This window comes from Tursiops truncatus, chromosome 6 (assembly GCF_011762595.2).
Source record: "Tursiops truncatus isolate mTurTru1 chromosome 6, mTurTru1.mat.Y, whole genome shotgun sequence".
Taxonomy (NCBI): domain Eukaryota; kingdom Metazoa; phylum Chordata; class Mammalia; order Artiodactyla; family Delphinidae; genus Tursiops; species Tursiops truncatus.
Window position 1 is genome coordinate 7,496,509 of NC_047039.1, and position 20,896 is coordinate 7,517,404.

Genomic DNA, 20,896 nt, shown 5'->3' on the forward strand with positions numbered 1-20,896 from the left:
GAATGCACACCACCAAGAGTGAACCCTAATGTAGGTCCACGGATTGTAATAAACACACCACTCTGGTGTGGGGTGTTGACACTAGCAGAGGATGTGCATGTGCGGGGTGGGTAGGGAAGTGTAAGGGAAATTGTCAATTTCTGATCAATTTTGTTGTGAACCTTAAACTGCTCTAAAAACTCTATTTTCAAAAAATCTCATCTATAAAAATATTCAAATATTACCAACAAGAAAAAATTTTATTACCGAAATGTTGCCCTGGACTTAATTTAACTAGTTCATTAATTTAATAAATAATTGTTGAGTTCCTACCCTATATAAGTACCTAGGTAAATGGCTGGAACTGCCCAGCTCCAGTCAAGATGCTTGTAGAATAGTGGCAGCTGACAATAAAACAGATAAACAGACTGTGAAGAGTCTGATAGAGAATAAGTGGAGTTCTATGTGAGTGCAGAAAGGGGTCTAAACTAAGCTGGAGTACGGGAGCAGAAGGAGAATCAGATAAAGTCTTCCAGAGGAAAGACTGTAACAAGTATTCAGGTGTAGCAGTGTTAAATTAAAAATTTACTCTTCTCAGATGTGAAAAATAGAGGGGTGTTTGTTTTCAATTATTTACAACTGTTTGTATCTTAATATGATGCCTCCATCCCATCTGATTGGGGTAGACTTAAAGATGACTCAGGGACTTCCCTGGTGGCACAGTGGTTAAGAATCCGCCTGCCAATGCAGGGGACACGAGTTTGAGACCTGGTCTGGGAAAATCCCACATGCCGCAGGGCAACTAAGCCTGTGTGCCACAACTACTGAGCCTGAGTGCTAGACCCCAGGAGCCACAACTACTGAGCCCGCATGCCACAACTACTGAAGTCCACGTGCCTAGAGCCCGTGCTCCGTAACAACAGAAGCCACCACAATGAGAAGCCCGCGCACCACAACGAAGAGTAGCCTGTGCACAGCAACGAACAAAACCAGCCAAAATAAATAAATAAAATAAATTTATTTTTTAAAACGATGACTCAGTTGTTTTTTGAGAGCTTAGTGTCTTAAGAGAAAAAATATTCAGTCTTCCAGGATTTCCCTTTTTCTTCCTTTCTCTTAGTAAAGGAGTCAATTGGTTACAAGAATTCTAACCGTACATCTTCGTTTGCCAAAACAGCCCTAGATTACCTTTTTTTTCCTCCCCTATGTCCTCTCTGACTTATCAGTTGTTCTAGATTCTTCATTTTTAGATTGGGTATCATTATTAATCATTGTTCGAAAATACATCATTATTGGTTTGGTATATCTTCAATTTTACTTCTAGATTCTCCCACAGTATAATAGAGTATGAAATATTAGGTTAAACCTGTAAAACAGCCCGCTTCAGCAATGGTCCCTCTATCTTTATCAGACCCCTTCAGTAACTAACATTTCAAGGGCAGCTAACTCCTGATCGCAGTAGTGGCAGTAGTTTTCACCTTTGTTCCCCCCTCTGGGCACTTGGTGTACAAACCTGGGACATGTGTGAAGTGTCAAAGTGCCTAAGTGTCACAGAAAATTATGTTAGTTGTAACTGAAAGCTGAGTACTGCTTAGTACTACTAGCTTAGTACTGCTAAGGATCATATAGGAAGTAACCCGAATGCTTTAAAACCTACAACCATTTATTTTATTATTTGGCAACACTCATATTTTGTAATAAACTCTCCTAGCTGCAATGGCTAAAAGAATTCAATATTTACTGAAAAAGCAAGCACCAAATTTCCATTTCACACAAAAAGTTGATGGTGAAGGTGCAACTTGAACAAAATGTTGTTTATATTTACCATTCACGAAAGGGGCTACAAGGATAGCACTGTCCACATAAAAGCCACAAGACACAAATGAGCTGAAAACATACCAGCATCTATTTCAAAAGATACAGTCATTTTTGGAATACTGCCCAAAGATGATCATTTGATAAGTGTGTTTGCAGGGGGAGCATTTACGTATCACTCTATGAAAACTGAATTTTTATTTAGATCGAATGATTATTTTTCTGAATTAATTTCACTCTTTTTTGACTTCAGGTTTTCTTGGAAAAGCGCATAACAGGAAATTTGCAAGCAATTAAATGATGGCAGTTTTGTTTCAGTATCATTTCCTGCTTCAAAGAGAAAATTGGTTAAAATGATTTTAAATGAGTTTGATTTTTAAATCTAATTCTTTTGGAATTACATGTGTTGAGGATGAAGTATGTGATGTCACTGTAAATTCTATTGTAAGGTCTGTTAAATTCATTTAAAAAGTTCAGCATTGAAAATAAATGTCACTTGTTTGTGATGGATCTGAATAAAATATTTGTTGGAACTCATCACCATGTTAAAAATTATGTTCTTACTAAATTGAAAAATCTATGGAGATGCAGTATTCTTGAAATTAGTAACGATGGATATATGATTTATTTTACATCCATAAGCTCTGCTCCATTCCATCAATTGAAGAGAAGTGATAGTTGTTAAATTTTACATTTTTATAGGAACGTCAAGTTAAGTGAACTATAATTCTCTGTGTGACAAAGCAGATGTTGAATTAAAAATTACATTTCATCATGGCATAACACATTTCTCTATTTACTGCTTGCCATCAGATAAATTTTTTTTTAAATTTGAACATTAGAAAGTACTTTAAAAATGAACTTATATATTCTGCAATGGTATTGAACTCTCAGTAAAAAGGTTCTCTAAATTTCGGTTGCATTTGTTCAAAATCAGTTGGAAATATTTAATCAAATTATGTTATGAATGGAGCACTAAAATTTTAGACTCTGAAGCTTTTTATCAGATTGGAATTATAAATATGATGTTTCTAGACAGGTACACATTGAGATTAATCCCTATAATATTAAGGGAGAACACTGAAGTCTCAAATGCTGTACAATATTTATTTATTTATTTAATAAATGTGCTTTGGAATATCTTATGAGAAAATTACATTGATGGACTGCTTGTTTTTAATTGGATAACTTATATTGAAATTCAATGGAATTCAGAAGGCCTATTTTCCAGCGTGTGAATTAGGTGAAGAATTTTAAAAGATTCCTAAATAAAAGCAACTAATTTGACTGAGTTTTGTTCTATAAAAACATTTTTTGATAAAAGGTACTCAAGACAAAGACAGAGACAATATCTGTAAAAATATATGGGCTGAACTAGTTACCTACTTCAATACAAAGAAAAGTAAAATTAAGCTCTAAAATTATCAAGTACTTTAGCTATCTCAACTGCACACAGATTATTTTCTTAATAAAACCATTATAGTCTATATAGCAAGATCCACTAATGGTGTCAACAATTTCAAATTTAGTACCAAAATTGCAGCTTTAAAGATGATTCCAAATTAGTTTGGTTTGATTTAGGAAGGATTATATTTAAAAACCTAGAACGATACTCATCCACTAATATAAAAATCATGTCAGTTAATAAATACATATTACAAAGATATAAAAATTTAAATACATGTGGTGCCCTTCATTTATTCTCCTAAGTGTCCCCATTTTGATGATAAATTATATGGTCACCCCTGTCATCAGGTATACTTTATACCAGGAGGAAATCGTAAAAGTAATACTTATTTAAAGAGAAAATGTGGGCTGAGCATACATTTAAGTTCAAAACAAGTTTGAGATTTATTAGTAAATTATAGATTCACATTTAGTTCTAAAAGTGAACTGGAATCATATTTGGTCACATATAATCACATATATACATAATCACACACACACACATACACACGAGTAAAGGAAAAAGGGTCATGAGACAAACTCCAAAAGGGTTAATACACGTGAGGACAGTTGTGAGTCAAGGTTAAAGCATGTCCCTCTTTGTTTTTCTATTGTTCAAATTTTCTAGTACAAATTTGCTGATTTTGAACACATCATTCAAATGTATTCCATTATCATCTTTAAAAAATTTCATCTTCGGTCATTTTTTAAAAATAGGTTAAAAGACTACAGAAGAAAGTCAGAAAGAGAAAAACAAAACAAATACCATATGCTAACACATATATATGTAATCTAAAAAAAAAAGAAACGGTTCTGATGAAACTAGGGGCAGGACAGAACAAAGATGCAGATGTAGAGAATGGACTTGAGGACATGGGGAGGGGGAAGGGTATGCTGGGACGAAGTGAGAGAGTGGCATGGACATATATACACTACCAAATGTAAAATAGATAGCTAGTGGGAAGCAGCCGCATAGCACAGGGAGATCTGCTCGGTGCTTTGTATCCACCTAGAGGGGTGGGATAGGGAGGGTGGGAGGGAGACGCAAGAGGGAGTAGATATGGGAATATATGTATGCCTATGGCTGATTTACTTTGTTATACAGCAGCAACTAACACAACATTGTAAAGCAATTATAGTCCAATAAAGATGCTAATAAATAAATAAATAAATAGAACAGTTTAAGAAAAACACCTTGAAGAATTTGACTTCAGTAGCTTTTACTTTGACAGGATTTTCTTAGCATCTGCTAAAAGAGTTTAACAAACAGTATCTCTATTGTTAGCTAAATTAATTTCTAATAAGGGGGCAGGAAGTGTTTAATGACTGAAATATGAAAGGGATACTTGAGGCAGTCTACCAACTCTTGATAAAGAAATTAAGAAATAAGGTGGGGCTTCCCTGGTGGCCCAGTGGTTGAGAGTCCGCCTGCCGATACAGGGTACACGGGTTCGTGCCCCAGTCCGAGAAGATCCCACGTGCCGCGGAGCGGCTGGGCCTGTGAGCCACGGCCGCTGAGCCTGCGCGTCCGGAGTCTGTGCTCCGCAACAGGAGAGGCCACAACAGTGAGAGGGCCGCGTACCGCAAAAAAAAAAAAAAGAAAGAAAGAAAGAAGGCAGAGGCAACAAGAGGCTTTGCTTTCCCGCATTGGGTTTTTGATTGATTGGAAATGTCCTGGGAAAGGCAGGAAGATGAAAGGTCTTGTTACATGAGCATGTGTGTCTGCAAAATAGCCCAGGAAGCTTTCCTTATTCTAACGAAGTCCAGTGAGCCAGCTGTCCTTAGGCCCTGTACCCTCTCATCTGTAATAACGAACATTCATGGAACTATGGATTTCACTCACAGCTACCACTTGCTCATCATGTTCCCCCTTTTTCTTAAAACTTCTTGGAATCCAGCTTTGAGCCTCATCATTCTAATCACATTTGTCTTTATCATCAATAAAAATGACTTTTTTCAAGTACTTTTAAAAAAAAAACACCATTTCACAGCACTTGATGCTCTTAAACAGATCTCCTCAGCTGCCCCTTCTCTTTTGAGATTGCATGATTGCGATTTTAATTTGCTATCTATGAAAACCCCTTGACTGGAATTCCTTCCAACAACCTCGAAATGAAGGCCTTTGTTAAGCGTTGGCTCTTCTTTGTGTGTTTGTTTTCATCTGTGCATTCTCTCCATTAAAAATTTCGTTATGGTTGAACCACTCTGTAGATGGCTGTTAATAGTATGTCTTCAGGTCTCACTCTTCCCTTTGCTTTATACCTAAATTTCCTGAACTTTAAATATATTAAGATTGGATTTATCAATATTCCCTTTAACATTTACTTATTCTATGTTTTCTTTCTCTGTCAGTATTTCCAAAACGATTCTACCTATGAAAGCTCTTTAGCTCTGACTCACTCATTCCCAGAGCCTTTGCATCCACTTTGTATTGAAGTGAATGAAGAATGGTGGAATATGCGCCCCCTAAATATGCCACTTTAGTAGAAGGATTATTTTGAGCTAAAGACACCTGAAAAACAGCAGATGCAAGAAGACCATTCTAATCTCCCCTTTTCTTCCTGAAAACTGTAGATAAAAACTCCCACATGAAAGACGTGCTCCCCGTACCAGGAATCAAAGCCAAGAGAATTCTGTACACACAGACTTTTTAAAATAATTCTCATCTTCCTTTAGTTTCCCCACACAGTCTAGGTACTTTTCCACAATTGCTTCTCTTTGTTCAACCTGGTATAAAAGCATTTAGTTTTGGCCACTTCCTTGACTAGTCATCTCCTTATGACAGATCCCATGTTATGTAAAACTTAATATTAAATAAATGGGTATCCTTTTCTTCTGTTAATCTATCCTATCTCCGTTTAATTTTCAGGCCCAGCCTGAAGAGCCTAAGAAGTTAAAGATAACATTTTGCCTTCTCTACAGCATCAACCTGTACTGTTCCTATCTTCCACATTGTTCCTTTTTGTCCCTACTTTTATTCTTTTTGTTGGAATATTATGAAACCTTCTTAAATAACCTTGGTTCCTCTGGCTGAGAGAATCTTTAACAGCATAATATTGACCAACTCATTTTCTTGCTCCTACATCTTGAATAGCTCCTCACTATTGGATAACATCCAGCATCCTTGGTTTAGAAATTAGGGACCCAGTGTGGCTTAGACTATTTTTCATACGATTTTTTTTCTCGATTACTCTCCCATGTACCTAATTTTGCAACCAAGAAGCCTGTCCTCAAAATGCCTTCCTGGGGACTTCCCTGGTGGCACAGTGGTTAAGAATCCACCTGCCAGTGCAGGGGATATGGGTTTGAGTCCTGGTACGGGAAGATCCCACGTGCCGCGGAGCAACTAAGCCCGTGCACCACAACTACTGAGCCTGCACTCTAGTGCCCAAGCGCCACAACTACTGAGCCCGTGAGCCACAACTACTGAGCCTGCGCGCCACAACTGTGCCTAGATCCCGCGCTCCGCAACAAGAGAAGCCTCCGCAATGAGAAGCCCACACACCGCGATGAAGAGTAGCCCCCGCTCACGGCAACTAGAGAAAGCCCGCGCGCAGCAACGAAGACCCAATGCAGCCAAAAATAAATAAACGAATTAATTAATTAATTTTTAAAAATGCCTTCCTGGAACAGTTAGAAATGCACACTGCTGGGAATCCTGTCTTTCTCCCCACCACCACCCCGCATTTTTTGATAAATAACTCCCCCAACTAAAACTAGATTTTTATTTTCCTTTCATTTAATTTAGTAATTTGTCCATGAATATGATTAATATTTAAGAACTACGTATAAAAGTAATGCATTTGAATTTAACAAGAAGGCGATATCAGAGAAACGGGTATTTCCACTTCCTCACTTTAATAAGAATCACCAAATGTGGAGGGCGGGTTGCATCCCCCCACGACATAGGCACGCCATCTAGTGGCAGCTCCCCCGCACTACAGACCTGGCCTCTGAGGCCTGCAAGTCTGAAGATCCACCTGCAAATTTTTTCTCAAGGAATATGTCAAACACACATTTTTTTTCTTGATATAACATAGTATAAGAAAAATATTGCATAATGCTTACTTTCCGTATGGCATTAAACACTGAAAACCAGTTAAGTTTGGGCTGATTCTATAGATAAGTGCAGAAAAACAGAAGGACCTTAAGTTTTCGTGTGTTAACATTTAATCCGTGATGCACACGGATCCACTTTGAAAGAAGAAATTTAAAGAAACGCCTATAAGCTTGGATAAATCTCTGATAAAGTGTGAGAAATGTCTTTTCTCCGGAGATAACACACAACACAGCCAGCAGTGTACTCTCTGAGTAAATACTGAGGAGTCAACAAAACGGTTCAGAGTAAACACAGCCTTTGAAGCCAGATGGTTTGTTGTTACCACCTCCATAAATTGGGGCAAAATCACTCAAAGTGACCATTTCCATATGTGGAAACATGGGGATAACAACATCTTTGTTGTGAGTATGAGAAATAATATATTCAAAATGCTTGGACTACAGCAGACACTCCATTAAAAAGAATGGTAGTTTGTCTTTAATGGTCATCATCCTTTTTATCTTTGATTTCTATAGAGAGAATAGCTGTTTTTCAAGCTTAAAAAATGTTATTTCTAGTCCTGAATTTACTTCTTTATAACAGTATAGAGTGCATGTGCTGACAGACATCATTCCTTTCCATACTATGTAGAGGATAACATGCCCATTTAGTAAATGTTAGACAAAAACAATGACAAAATAAATTATCTATATAGCTCATCAAATATACATCTACTCTCTTTTTTTAAAGTATTCAGAAAAAGGAAGTTGTTCCTACTTACAGCTTTCCAGTTGCATAGTACAGGTCTGTACATCCATTGGAAAATTCTTGAGATCCATTGGACAGGAGAGTGTTAATGTCAATCTGAAAGAATTCAAAGTAATAAATTTTAAAAGAAATTTATAATATCATATTAATATTCTATTGTTCAAGGTACAATTGGAAAACCATGTTGCTTTGGTAATGACTAACATCTACTCAAATAAAATTTTTTCCAGCTTGGGTATGTCATTTACTGCAAAACAACGGTATTCTTTTACATCAATCTGGTCTGGGGGAAAAGAAAATCTGTATATATAAACGTGCAATCACGTTTATTTATTTATCTATTTATGTTTTCCTTCAGAGAGGGCTAGAGGTGTCTGAGACCCTTAAAAAAGATATTTGAGTGTGAGTTTTATAAAACGAATACCAAAGGCCAAAGACACACTTCTCCCAAATCACTGGGACAGCACTCCTGAGGAGGGAAGGAGATCCAGGGTTTGGAGTATGAGTGTGCAAGAGGCTGGGTGCAGGGAAGCAGTGTGTCTGACAATTTTCATCGTCTTTGTAACTACACTGAAGAACTTCTCAGTGAACACCCAGATAAAACACTCAGAATCTGGAGGTCTCCAAAATTCTCGGTATTAAAGAGGGCTTCCCTGTCATGGAATTAGAGCATTTCACCAGATCTTATCAGGGCCACGAAACAGCCCTCTCGAAAACGTGGGACACAATTCCATGCTCAACAATTGAACTTCTGATGTGGCTTCCCACAAAGTGAGATGATCTGATGGCCACCCCAGCGTTCCACCCACTTTTCCCCCTTCCAGAAAGCTTTAGTATGTCGGCATTCCAGATAATTCACTACTCTTGAATGTCTTTTTCTTCGAAAAGTATATTACTGAGATATCTTCAAGGATTACCAAGATTTGTAGTTTCCGGACGTGAGAAAAAGAGGCCCAGATCCAAACAAACCTAAGTTTATTCAAACGAAGTTCTTTCCGGAGAACTCTCTAGCCAGCCCCTTTTATTGAAAGTCTTCCCATTGAAATGCAATATATTAGTGGGCACCTAGGCTGAGTCATTCACATAGACTCTGTGACCACAGAGTTTATGGTCTCAGATCACTTCATTTCACTCTATTTCAGTTTTCACATCTCCAAAAGGAAGGTAAGAATAGTACTCTGGGGACATGTTGTGACCAATACATGAGTTAATACATATAAAACGCTCAGATGAGTGCTTGACACATAGTAAACACTAAATCAACATTAGTTATTAAGGATTACTAGTACATTCTCCCAACCCCAGCCTTCCCCATCTTCTCCTCCCCCAAATATATAGGATGCACACGAAGATGACTGAACTAAATCACTGGTAAGAAACTATTTAAAGTTTGAACAAAAAAATGGCCATCAGCTCCACTAAATGTAACCCCATTCTCCAAAGTGACATTTTTATGTAGCCCATAGACATAAAGTTATAATGGTGCATGTTTGACATTGAATACTCTTGGTGGGGCCCCAGTGACATCATTTGAGAGACATAAATGGGCAGATGTGAAGCTGCTGGATTTTTAAGAGTCCCAGGGGATCATCTGACAATTCATTCAAGTCAGAGTCCAGAGCACACTAAAATAATTCACAGAATTTATTCTTCAAAAGCAGTTTTCTCCTAACTCAGCTCGGTTAAGTGATCCTGTAAGTGTGATCTTGTCCATTTGCAAAGTTCTCTCTTCAAAAGGCAATTGTAAAATCAGCTGGACACAATGTTCTCTGTCTTATAAAAGGGTTTATTAGAAGTGTATGAACAAATACATTTTGAACGTACACCCATTAATTTTCCAAACATCCAAGGCTCTCTGGTCAGCCAATTTCAAATGTTGGCTTAGAGAATTAATTCTGTGACCTTTTGTATGGAAGTAAATAGCATTCTCAGAATCTTCTCCAGATCTCACCATGCTTGTGATGTCAAATTCATATCCTAGCTGTTTTTCTGGCGTAAAAAAAAAGATATTACATAATTCTTAAAAAAAAAAAAAAGACCCCGGAAGGAATTATTTGGCAAAGAAAAACACTGTTTGTAGAACTTCTGTCATAACTCATATCCTGAAAAAGTCTATTTATTGACTTTCTTTTTGTTTAAGGTACAATACAATTGCTTCTTTAACAGCACAGGGATGAAAAAAATGCGTCGCCTTGGTGACTGTGATCCTGAATTTCTTTATCAAAACATTACATATAAATTAAAGATTTGTCCTGACCACATCAAAAGAAAACTAAATCAAGAGGTAATTAATCGCATTCTCCTGTTTTGGAAATGTCTTCTTGTGTAAGAGAGGACACAGAGTTCTCTTTTCTGAGACAAGACACACAAACAGGATGTGCGTTTTTTTAATTTTCCCCTTAAAAATTCTTGGCTTAGTGAAGCAGTAATTTTAAAAAAAGATGACTATAATCTATGACAAACAATTCACCTCATTAAAATCAAGGTATTACCCATTTTCAAACAAACATTTCCCAGAGTATGCTGTCTATCTCAACCATTAATTGAAGTATTAAAAAAGGCTTTCTGACTCCACTTTAAGTTCCTTATGCAAAAGATAAGTATTTTAATAGTTTTTAATATTTCTAAATTTAGTGTTATAAGGACAATTGCCTCTTAGCTATCAGCTTTGAAGTATTACCTGTAATATCATACTAGGTAATACAGCTTTTGCTTACTATGTGGTAGGCACTATTTTAAATACTTTATATCTGTCTCAACTCATTTATTTCTTAACATGAATTTATAAGACAGGTAAGCTACATTACCTTTATTTAGAGATGAGGATATTAAGAGGTTAACTCACCTGATATTACAAAGCAGAAATTGATAGAGCTGAATTAGACGCTCTGGGGGTCTAGCTGTCCATTCTGTGCCCTTAACATTTAAGTCTACTGCCTTTCAAAGGCATCAGAACATTTTTCATGAAAATGAGTTATCTAATTAATATGACTTTTAAAATATATATTTCTATAACACAAGAAATGATACATCTCACACACTATTCGTTATTAAATTTAAAGTAAAAGATACATAAATGGGGCTTCCTTGGTGGCGCAGTGGTTGAGAGTCCGCCTGCCGATGCAGGGGACACGGGTTCATGCCCCGGTCCGGGAAGATCCCACATGCCACGGAGCGGCTGGGCCCATGAGCCATGGCCACTGAGCCTGCGCGTCCGCAGCCTGTGCTCCGCAACGGGAGAGGCCACAACAGTGAGAGGCCCGTGTACAGCAAAAAAAAAAAAAAAAAAATACATAAATGATTCTTCCCCCAAAAATCAGTTCACTTTAGAAAATATAAGGAATTTGCCCATGGATTTTACATATTTGCTTGAGTGATTTGATATTTTATCATGAATAATTCTACAGGAGAGATGAGATTGTTGGAGCACTAGAAGGAACATTGGTACTAGCGTTCTAATTGGAGTTCTGTTGTCATCCGATGATAGAGACGATCATAAAGCTTATTAACCCATCACAGTGCAAACTCAGTATTATTGATGGTCCCTTCAGGAAGCTGATATAAGCTGTGGACCGCTTCAGAAAAATATATAAAATCACACACATGCAGAAATCTCCTTACAACATATATTTTATGGCATTGTAAATTGATATCCTTTGAATAAACAGCCTCTTAAAAAGCATCTGTTGAAATCAGTTTGCCTTGTCTTTTAAAAAATTAATGTCTGTCAAAGTTCAAAAAATAAGTACATATTGTACAAGGAAACTTTAATTATTTTCACAACTGAATTTCAAAGAAAGTGGTTGTATTTAGCTTAAGTAAAAGTTGAAATTGTGTTATGATCTTTGACAACTCGCCGTGTTTGGTATTTTTGATGTAAAGTTTCTTCCTGGTATTTATTTGACGGTTAATACAATAATGCTTCTGCACTGTAAGTAGTAGGGTTGGATGTCCTGGTACATGTTAGTAGTATCAGTAAATGAAGCAGCAGATAATATTTAACTGCCCGTGATGTGCTTCCATTATCTTGTGGATAGGATGTTACCATCCCCATTTTCAATTGATAAAACCAAGGCTTAGATAGATTGTAATTTGCAAGAGTCCTCAAATTTGCTAATTTATGGATTCTGGAAAAGACCAGAACTTAAGCTTTTTTGGGTTTTGTTTTCTCTTTGGAAAGATAAAAATTAAAATCTTTAGTGCTAATTGTACGCCTGGCATTATCCTGAGTGTTTTACATAGATTATTTCAGGCTCAAGGTGATTAGTATTTTCACCATCATGCATGTAAGAAAAATGAGCCTTTCATAGGTAAAGAGACCTGCCCAAAATCACAGCTAGTAAATCACAGATTTACCTCCTGCTGGGTCTACCAAGATGGTAAGGCCCTGACAATACTTTCACCTGAGCCATTTCTCATGGCTGTTTGTGTAGCTGCTAATTTTGAGAGATGAGATAACATTCCCCTGGACAAAGAGAAGGTTTGCTTACAGCTTGCTATATAAAAGCAGTGGATTCCCCACACTCAGTGTTCCACAGCTGTGAGGCAGACCCGCAGGTGTGTCGTGCCCACCTGAGCCTGATGTACTGTTCCCACGAGACCTGAGGATCATGGGGAAGTTGAGCAAAGACCCTGAGGCTCCTGCTGCTTGCTGGCAATAAGGAATAAATTCCTTTGTCTCTGGCGCTGGAGTCCTGTGTCTGCAGTCAGCACTCATGAAATATTGGGTCGGCCAAAAAGTTTGTTCAGGTTTTTCCGTAACATGTTATACATACATACATACATATGATACATAATAGGCTAACTTTATAAGTAGAATAAAATCAAATCCCAAACTTGACGATCTAGAGTCATGTGTCTCACCCCAACACCCTCACTTGAAAAGCACTTCATTTAAAAAATATCAGTATAATTCGTGGATATCATTTAGAAGTTCAGACAGTTATATAAAACATACCAAAATCAGCTGTACCTTTGCCCTGCCCATCCCTATCCCCAGTTCATTTCTAGCTCCTCAGAGGCAGCCTTCTTTAGATATGTGTCAGCAACTTACATTCATATATTTAAATTGCTATCACGTTATGCTTGATTTTTAAAATTTGCGAAGGTGTCTATTAAATTGCTACAAAGGAAAATAAGAATTTACTGCCCTTATACCACACTCTGTGTACACAACTCTCCAGCAGAATTCGAAATTCAGTTATGTAAACATTAATGGTTAAATTAATATGCAGTGTTTACATGTTGTGAATATGTAATTACTGTTCATGGTGAAGCTTAGTCATTTGCTGTAATTATAGTGCTTGGATAGCATTTTGTTTTCCCTAGTGTTAACAATTGTCTCATTTTAATCATCTCCTCCGTTTCTATTCCCTACTATTACTTCACACTCAACAAACTCCCTTTCAGAACCAAATCCCTCTCAGTGATTAAACAGGGCAGGCAATGGATCAATTCCTTGCTTTTCATAGAAATCTCATTTCTTTTTCTCATCTCCCTTTCTGGTCAGATATTGAACCTCTGTATTGATACTCTGATTTTCATATCCTTTCCTTCTGATTTCCTATTTCTTAATATCTTGATTCTACTTCTTGGAAGATTTCTTCACTTCATTTGTTCTTTGCAAGAACAAATATTTGATTGATGTTTTTTCCACTTTGGTTTACTATTTGCACTTTCTATGCTCTGAATGACTCCGTTTCTCCTTTCCTAAATGTCTCGTATTTCATGCCTGCTGTTGCATCATCTGTCCAGAGATTTTTATTTTTTCTTTATGGCCTTTTCTGCTCCCTGAATTTTCCCTTGAGTCATTTCTTTGTTTCTTTAATTTTCTTCTCTTTGCTCTTTATTTCCTCTGCATGTGTATTCTGGCCTCTGCTTCTTTTTTCATTACTGGTCCTATTGCAGGATGTCCTCCAATGTCTGTTTATATTGAAGAACGAGGTACTAAAAACTATTTGGAGTGCAACTAACAGCAGATGATTCACTGAGTAATGGTCTTCACCATAGGATGGCTGCCCAGATTTTTCACTGGTGGTTCCCCAACTGTCTGTACATCTTTCCTCTTGGGCATTTTAGGGGGAATAGGGATATCACCATTCAGTGTGCAAAACTCACAGAACCCTCATTTTCTTGGGGTGATGCTTCACCACAGATGCCAGGTGTGCCTGGAGTCTCTACTCTCCAGAAGTTCTTGGCCCAACTTGTGGAGGTTTTCTGTTCTCCTGCTTTCTGCCCAGTTCAGAAGGCAAAAAGTTAGATCCTAGTCTGAAGAACACAGGCAAGAAAATCAGGATAAAGGACTCACTGTCATTCCTGCTTAGGTTACATCAACTCTTTTGCTTTATCTCCTTTCTAGCCCCCATTTTCTTATTTATTTATTTAGGCTGTGCCAGGTCTTAGTTGCGGCATGTGGGCTTCTTAGTTGCGGCACGCATGCAGGATCTAGTTCCCCAACCAGGGATCGAACCCAGGCGCCCTGCATTGGGAGTGTGGAGTCTTGCACACTGGACCACCAGGGAAGTCCCCTAGACCCCATTTTCTGAAGTCCTACCTGCCTCGAATTTCTAAAAGTTTGAGGATATTATTTTCTTCCTTTTGCATTCCCCCACCTTGGCTTAGGTTTTGGTTATCTCTGTGAAGTCAGTTTTCACAAGTGCATTCATTTTCAAGTTTCCTAAAATATCTTGTCATTACTCATCTGTCACTGTTTTCTTTCCCATTACTTTCATCTTCCTGTGTGTTAATGTCATTTCATTCCTTATTCAGTTTATTTCTTTGTTTTAGTGGCTTTAAGAAGGAAGTACATCAGCCATAAAAAGGAAAGAAATTGGGTCATTTGTAGAGATGTGGATGGACATAGAGAGTGTCATACAGAGTGAAGTAAGTCAGAAAGAGAAAAGCAAATATCGTATATTAATGCATATATGTGGAATCTAGAAAAATGGCACAGATGATCTTAGTTGCAAAGCAGAAATAGAGACACAGACGCAGAGAACAAATGTATGGATACCAAGGGGGAAAGGGGTGGGGTGGGAGGAGTTGGGAGACTGGGATTGACACATATCCATTATTGATACTATGTATAAAATGGACAACTGACAAGAATACACTGCATGGCACAGGGAACTCACCTAGTGCACTAGGTGCACTAGGGAGGGAAGTCCAAAAGGGAGGGGATATCTGTATGTGTACGGCTGATACATTTGGTTGTTCAGTGGAGGCGAACACAACATTGTAAAGCAACCATACTCCAATAAAAATTAATTTAAAAAATAATTAGAAAAATATTTTAAAAGGAGGAAAGAGATTTCAGAAAGTATAATTGCAAATTATACTGTCTCCAGATGATTATCAATTGAAGTAAATTGGCCTCCTAATGGTAGTTCAAGTAATCACAGATTAAGCTAAAATGCTGTCACCAAGGTGCTAGGAAATATGAAGAATTTTAAGGCAGAGAAAATGAAGAAATAAACATGTACCAAAAAAAGAGAAGGAAGTAGTGAGAAATGGATAAGTTCAATGAGTCAGGTTTGCCAGGATATTTTGCTTCTTTCTTTGAACAGGCAGGAAAGCAGATCTCTCATGAAACATCACAGATGCTCCATTTGTAAACTGAACAAGATTTTTTTTTCCTAGCACAACTTTTGTTAACAAAGAAACTGTTTGCCATTTGAAAATTTCAAAGTCCTGTGAGATTTCCAAAAACAACTCACAAAAAAATGAATTTAGTCTTTGATCATGTGAGCCAGGATAGAGCAAACAAAAACCAGGGGCCAAGAGACATCATCAGTTTCATCTGAACTCATACTGAAAGACGAAAAATGCAGTTCTGAATTATTCTATAACTTTTCTCAAAATATTAGAAGAAATGTGGGAAATTCATAATGGATGGCACCATTTTCCAAGTCCAATGACTTGATATAAACAACTAAATAGCCGTAATCATATAGGATACAATAGAATACACACACACATTGCATTTCAATATTCTATCAATGGAAATCTTCTAGACATTATTATTTTGCAGAATGATTATTTCATGCTACCTGGTGATATATTCTTGCAACCTATGACACCCAAAATCTGTCTGAAATGAAAAGGTACCTTACAATTAAAAATAAATTATACCTTTCACAAAGTTAATTTTCAAATTAGCAGGAAAAGAGGTAAATTTGCTTTGTTTACACCTGGCATGGATCCCCTGATAGCCATCAGAAATCCACATCACAGAGGAGTCAAGGGTCGTGACTTCAGGTTAAAAGCCTCTGTCGCTTAAAACATATGTATTTAATTCATAAGTAATATATAACTCTTACTGAAAAAGTCAAACAATATTAACTTACATATAGTGAAATTTATAGTTCATCTTTATTTCTACCCAAGTTTTACAGCTCATTTCCATAACTGGTTATTCTTAACCAATTGTGGGCATCCTTCTGCACTTCTTGTATGGAATTAGATATACGTGTATCTTTCCATACACTTTTAGGCTTAAATATATAGAATGTTTTAAACAAAAATAAGCATGAAACATTTCTAACCTTAAAGATATTTTGGAGTCTTTTTCTTATGAATACATTTAGGTCTATCTCATGCAGGGTACTTCTTGATGTTGGGCTATCATTGTGTTCTGTCTTGTTCTCATTTGTGAATATATAGGGTCTTTTCTTTTGTTGCTATTTCAGTGGTGCAGCGGGCATCTTTGTAAATGTGTCTTGTGTACACGTGAACACATAAGTAATGTAAATTCCTAGAAGCAGAATTGTTGAGGTGAAGGATAAGTGTATTTTATATTTTTATATATACTAAGAAATCATCTTCCCCAACAGTTAATTTCAAGTCATATGCCTACAAAAGGGTATTAGACAATGCTGACTATTACATCTTGTTAATTTCTGCCAATATGTTTATAAAAAATGTTTTATTATTTATTTTTCATTTTCCCTTACATCAATGTTATAATTTTTGCTTCAACTGTCAAATATAATTTAGAAAACTTAAGAGGAGAAGAAAAATCTATTATATTTGCTCATATTTCTGAAGACAGTTTCCTTTCTTCCTTCTTGACGTTCCAACGTTTCTTCTTTTATTATTTCCTTTCTGTTTAGAAAACTTCCTTTAGCTATACTTTCAGGGGAGTTCTACTAGTAACAAATTCTCTTAGTTTTCCTTTATCCAAGGTCTCAATTTCCCCTTCATTCCTGAAGGATATTTTCACTGGGCACAAGATTCTAGGATGACAATTCCTTTCTTTCAGCACTTGAAAAATATGTGTCACTTCTTTCTGGTTTTTGTCATTTCTGATGAGAAATTTTTTTTCATTTCAATTATTTTTCCCCTATAGATAAGCTGTTGTTATTCTCTGGATGTTTTCAGGATTTTTATTTAGTTTTCAGAAGTTTGTGTATGATGTGACTTGGTATGAATATCTTTGGGATTTAATTCAATATCTTGAATCTGCAGGTTTATGCCTTTTGCAAAATGTATATGCAAGTTTCAGTCATTAATTCCTCTAGTATTTTTTGTAGCTCTATACCCTATTCTCCCTCTCCATCTGATTGTTAGACTTTTGTTATACTGCCAGAGGTCCCTGAGGCTCTGTCCTCCCCTGGTCCCCAATCTATCATTTCTCTGTTGTTCAGAGTGGGTAATTTTTTTACTATTCTTAGAGTTCACTGAATCTTTGTCCTCTCCATTTTTCTACTGAGCCCATCCACTAGGTTTTTATTTTAATTATTGTATTTTTCAGTCCTAAAATTTTTATTTGGTTCCACTTTATACCTTCTATTTCTTTGCTGAGGCTTTCTATTTTTTTATTGCTTTCAAGCATATTTGTAAGTGTTCACTGAATAATTTTTGTCATGGCCATTTTAACGTCTGTTGATAATTTTAACAACCTCATCATCTTGCTGTTGGCATCTGTTGATTTCTTTTTTCATTCAGTTTCAGGACTTTCTGGTTCTTTGTATGGTGAATGATATTTGGTTGAAGCCTAGACATGTTTATAATATTTTATGAGACTCTGGATCTTATTTAAACCTTCTGTTTGCACTGGTTTTCTCTGACACTGCTCTGTCAGGGCAAGGGGGTGTGGGTGCTACCTTATTCCTTCCAGGTAGAGGTAGAAGTCCAGTTCATATCCCAGTCTAAGATTTATAAAGAAAAAATTATCCCACGAATTCACTTCCATGTTGTTTCTTGGGTTCCAAGGTCCTTACTCAGTCAATGTTATTATGACTACCATTGGGAGTCTCCCCAAGTTTGTGATAGACATTGTGTCTAGGGTTTTCAGTTGTACTTGGCAGAAGAACTAGGGAAAACTATATCTGCTCCATCTTCCCACTATCTTTTTATACTTATGCTTTTTAGTAATTTTCCAAAAAGGTTCAAAATTCTCTTGCTTAGACCTAGGATTCACCACTAAGCTATTCATTCATATGGGAGCACAGGGCTTAATTAGTGAATGAGACCTGAAATCTTCCTTTATGTATTATGCAACAATTAATGATTCAGGATTATATTAACACATATTAGCTAGTTTTCAGAAATCTGATGAAAGTGTCAATTCACAATAGAGTGATGTCACCTTGTCATTCTTAGGAAATGATAAATGTATTGAAAGGAAATTTGTTCACATGGAATAGAAAAATATGCAAAACAGATATAATATACTGGGATAGAGATATTAGCATTATTTACAAAACCACTTTGTAGAAAAATGTTTTCAAAATCACTAAGCTACTAAGATTAAATTTTCATTCCTGTTATTTCTATTTTATACTATTACCTGGCAAAAATAGCAACCATCCCTGATATTGAACAGATGAACTCAAAATCAAATATACCCATTCCTGATGAGAAGAAAAGTTAACAAAAGGGAAAATAGAGAGGTAAAATCTAAGGAATTAATATTCAGGCTACAGCTCCAATATTAAGTTTACCTTGATACCTTTAAAACATGTTACTGATGATACAAATATTTTTGAAGCAGTTGCCTATTACAATAAATAGAGCATATTGTCTCCTCTAAGAAATATGACATGAATTCTCGTCCTAACTTCCTGTTTTTTTTTTAAATTGAACTAAGTGATAAAAATAATTATGGAAAATTTAAGATAACCATTTTATTTTAGAATGTTTAGAATAGTTTTCAGATGGCACACAAGTCATCAAGTAGATTAGTGTAGCTATTTACTGAATCTATACCTGTTTGCTATTAAATGAACAGCCAAAGCTAAATGAGTTCTAAAGTTCAACTGTCAAGAAATGTTATTTTTTGTATTTATATTTTGGTATTATTGTTATGTTTTGATATTAGCTTTAAAAGGCTACATGGTCTTCTGAGAAATGTATAATAAATAACTAAAATGTAAGTAAGATCTTTTTCTAAAGGATGACCACAGAAGCTCAAGGACATCTTAAAAAATACATACACCTGATAAATAATTTATGGGAAATGAATCCCAGACAAGAAAACTTAAATATTTCTTCACGTATAAATATTTAAAGGAAGTATGCATACATAAAAATACAATCACAACATATGATTCAGGCTACGTTCAATTTGCCTTTAAACCACCCACTAACTTGGCTGATGTAAGAACCTGGGCCATTTGTTAAACAAGTGGATTTCCAAGAGTTACTCATATAGTTCTTGGATCTGGAACTTGGTGTCTTATTGTTGATTAAATATATTTGGGAAATGGTATAGTGGGAACTTAAGTGGAACAATGAAAGCACTTACTCAAAAATTTTAAAACACTCACTAAAAACTAAAAAAAACCTGCTGCTCTGTTTCACTGAAATCAGGGATTTAAGCCTATGGCTCACCTTATTGAATAAAGAACATTCCCATTCTTGAAAATTCTTAACAATTTGTTGTCTGTAGTAACTTCATGAAAGTTGGCTCCCTTTTCATTGGCAAAGAACAAATCAGGTTTCCAAATGGAGTCCAACATGGAAGGGTCTAGGTCTAAGGAGTCATCAGGATATTCACTATATGCAAGTCGAGGATCGTTCCATTTCTGACGAAGAAAGATATTCACTCTGTAATCCTGTGACAAAAGAAAGAAAGGGTGAAAAAAGCCTGGTTTAAAATATTTAGACTTGTATGTGTTAGTCTTTGGGCTGCTCTGAATTATAGCAAAAGCCACTGACATCCTTGTGAGCTTTCCATACCCCTCAATCCTCACTTGTTACCACCAAGAGTCGTTCTAGTTCTGAGGATTTGCCCAGGTTTTTTGTGATCTATATGCCTCCAAAGAAAAGGCCATAGAAGAGCACAATTTTATCATGCTTGTATTTTGCTGTTCCATTAGAATTTTACTCTCCTGGCTTGCCCGAATAAAATATTGGATTGCTATTAGACACTCAGAATAAAATATTTTCGGATTTGCATTTATTTTCTAGAACCATTTCTTTTAGTAGGTATCCTTTAGCATCCAGAATGCATTTAGTGAAATTTTCTTGAAAGCTGTCTATTTTCTAAAAATGAACATATGTACTTCTTTACAATAAAGGCACATTTTCTCATCTTTAGTATAATATGTAAGTTCTATGAAATTGGTGATTTGGTAAAAATAAAAGGTGGTTTTCAAATAAGGGATGAAACCTTTTGCTAGGTGTCCCATGTGTTTTCCAAAGTGACAAATCCTTTAAGATTTGACTTAAGAGATTTCCCAATTAGACCTTTCATAATTAAGTTAAAAGAAGAATCAATGATTTCAAAGTCTTGCTCACGATTTCCAGACTAATGTATAGAGTGACAAAGATTGATAGCTACGTGTATGTGTGGTATTTTTACACAGTATATAAGTACTATCTATGACTTTACAAATACAATTTTCC

At 36.2% G+C, this 20,896-nt stretch overlaps 1 protein-coding gene across 2 annotated transcripts in view; it reads right to left on the reverse strand.

The window, feature by feature from the left end:
• GLRA3 (glycine receptor alpha 3) overlaps window positions 1–20,896 on the reverse strand; it is a 156,704-nt gene that overhangs the window by 41,922 nt on the left and 93,886 nt on the right. For both annotated transcript variants that reach the window (XM_019932312.2, XM_019932313.1), the window contains exons 4-5: window positions 19,880–20,103; window positions 8,061–8,143 (exon numbers count right to left, since the gene is read on the reverse strand). In XM_019932312.2, the coding sequence (XP_019787871.1) occupies window positions 8,061–8,143; window positions 19,880–20,103 (307 nt within the window). The remainder of the gene's footprint in view (window positions 1–8,060; window positions 8,144–19,879; window positions 20,104–20,896) is intronic.